Source organism: Buceros rhinoceros, unplaced genomic scaffold (assembly GCF_000710305.1).
Source record: "Buceros rhinoceros silvestris isolate BGI_N320 unplaced genomic scaffold, ASM71030v1 scaffold2341, whole genome shotgun sequence".
NCBI lineage: Eukaryota > Metazoa > Chordata > Aves > Bucerotiformes > Bucerotidae > Buceros > Buceros rhinoceros.
The window spans coordinates 19,188-21,437 of NW_010394619.1; the positions used below are offsets into that span (position 1 = coordinate 19,188).

The following is a 2,250-nucleotide window of genomic DNA, read 5'->3' on the forward strand; positions in this document are numbered from 1 at the left end:
AGGAGCTGCCTGGCTCCTGTGACAACCAGTGCCAAACCCAGCGCCCTCCCCATCTGTCCCCCCTGACTCTGTCCTTGTCCCCCAGGTGCCAGATGCCATCCTGAAGTGCCAGCGTGCAGGGATCACTGTCCGGATGGTGACAGGGGACAACATCAACACTGCCCGCGCCATCGCCACCAAGTGTGGCATCCTGCTGCCAGGGGAGGACTTCTTGTGTCTGGAAGGGAAGGAGTTCAACCGGCTCATCCGCAACGAGAAGGGAGAGGTGAGAGCAGCCCCGGGTCCCGCTCTGCAGCGGGTGTGGGTGGCCGCTGACAGCCCCAGCAGCGTGATGTGCTGAATCCCGCAGGGTTTTCCTCCTCTCCTTGGATAAATGCAGCTGGTCCCTCTGCTCACCAGGATCCTCAGCCACAGAGGTTGTCTGGGTGTTGTCCTGTCCCAGTTGGGGACCCAGTTGGTCCCAGTTTGGGTGGGACAGAAGGTTTCTGCGTGGTCCCTTCCCTTTTTCACGTGTGCCTTGTCCTGCAGGTAGAGCAGGAGCAGCTGGATAAGATCTGGCCCAAGCTGCGTGTGCTGGCCCGCTCCTCCCCGACAGATAAGCACACGCTCGTGAAAGGTGAGCGCCTGCCAAGCTGCTCCTCCAAGCATCTCATCCTGCTCTGCCCGGGTGCTTTTGCAGCGTAATGTGCTGGGAGCCTGCCCTTGGGGCTTGTTTCCTCTGAGCTGCTCGTCTTGGTTTCAGGAATTATTGACAGCACCGTTGGTGACCAGAGGCAGGTGGTGGCCGTGACTGGAGATGGGACCAACGATGGCCCAGCTTTGAAGAAAGCCGACGTTGGGTTTGCCATGGTACGCTTTGCCATATACGGTGAAGACCTCTCATCTCCTGGTTTGCTGCTTTTCTTTGTCCTGTCTGAAAGAAGCAAGAAAATAAACCTGTCGGTTTTAACAGGTTTCTGTTAAATTGTTTAAGTTTGGGTATGTGAGCAGGATGCTGGGTGCAGCCTTGTGAGCCCACGTAGGGAGCTTTAAGCAAATGAGAAATTTCGGGGGTTTTTAGGGAGCTGTTAAATCTGAGTGCAGTTCTGGAGCCGTTAGGATGAACAGCAGAAGGCAGCCCGTCCGCTCTAAGGGACTGTACAGGAGCCAACCCCAGGGAGCGGGGAGCAAACAGCATAAGGGGCAGCTCTGTCCAGCTGCCTCTGAAGCTCCTGCCCTGCAACAGCCATGGGGTTCCCATCGGAGATGGGTCTTGCAAATCTTGAGAGCTTCTTCAGGAAGGCACCATGGAACCAGCTTGCTATGGGCATGGCTTTCATGCATGTAATCACTGCAAAGCGAGCGCCTCTGTGTGCTGGCAGTGAGAAATGCAGTGAGCTCAGCTCCCGGAGAGCAAGCTGTCCTCTGGAGATGCTGCAGGTGCCCATTGGGAGGCTGTGGGCAGCCTGCTCGGCACAGGGGGCACAGCAAGGTGCTGGGGCTTGGGGCTGCTGAGCTCTCTGTCTCATTTAGGGGTCCCGACCCTCACCTGCAGCAGAAATGCCAGGGAATTCATCCTTAGAAACTGTTTTCCACCTTTGCTTCCATCCCCTCATGGCCGAGCCGGTGCCTGTCCTTGAGGGCTTCACTGCTTTGGAGCTGCTGCTTTTGGGTGTGTGGGTGCAGCCATGGCAGGACTTGCTGTCAAACACGGGACTGGCTCCAGCTCCTCTGGCTCCGGCAGGCTTTTCTCTTGGGGCCGTTTCTGAGAAGAAGCAGAGCTGGGTGGACAGCGAGGTGGAGCTTGCTTCATGACTCACCCATCGCTTTCTCCCTGGTCCTCCAGGGCATCGCAGGGACAGATGTGGCAAAGGAGGCTTCGGACATCATCCTGACGGACGATAATTTCACCAGCATCGTCAAGGCGGTGATGTGGGGACGCAATGTCTACGACAGCATCTCCAAGTTCCTGCAGTTCCAGCTGACCGTTAACATTGTGGCTGTCATCGTGGCCTTCACGGGTGCCTGTATCACGCAGGTATGGGGCTGCTGGGCTCGGTCGGAGAAGAGCAGGGACCTTGTGAAGCAAGGAGTTGAAAAGAGGGTGGTTTTGGTGGTGTGATGCGTTCTCCCTGCCTCTCTCTGCAGGACTCTCCCCTGAAGGCTGTCCAGATGCTGTGGGTGAACCTGATCATGGACACCTTCGCCTCCTTAGCCCTGGCCACGGAGCCTCCGTCTGAGTCGCTGCTGCTGCGCAAGCCCTATGGTCGC

The 2,250-nt window shown here is 57.5% G+C and overlaps 1 protein-coding gene across 2 annotated transcripts in view; it reads left to right on the forward strand.

Annotated features, from left to right (window-relative positions):
• LOC104501455 (plasma membrane calcium-transporting ATPase 4-like) overlaps positions 1 to 2,250 on the forward strand; it is a 26,236-nt gene that overhangs the window by 14,133 nt on the left and 9,853 nt on the right. For both annotated transcript variants that reach the window (XM_010145265.1, XM_010145267.1), the window contains exons 12-16: positions 86 to 265; positions 529 to 616; positions 743 to 849; positions 1,826 to 2,017; positions 2,128 to 2,250. The exon at positions 2,128 to 2,250 is cut by the window's right edge and continues 4 nt beyond it. In XM_010145265.1, the coding sequence (XP_010143567.1) occupies positions 86 to 265; positions 529 to 616; positions 743 to 849; positions 1,826 to 2,017; positions 2,128 to 2,250 (690 nt within the window). The remainder of the gene's footprint in view (positions 1 to 85; positions 266 to 528; positions 617 to 742; positions 850 to 1,825; positions 2,018 to 2,127) is intronic.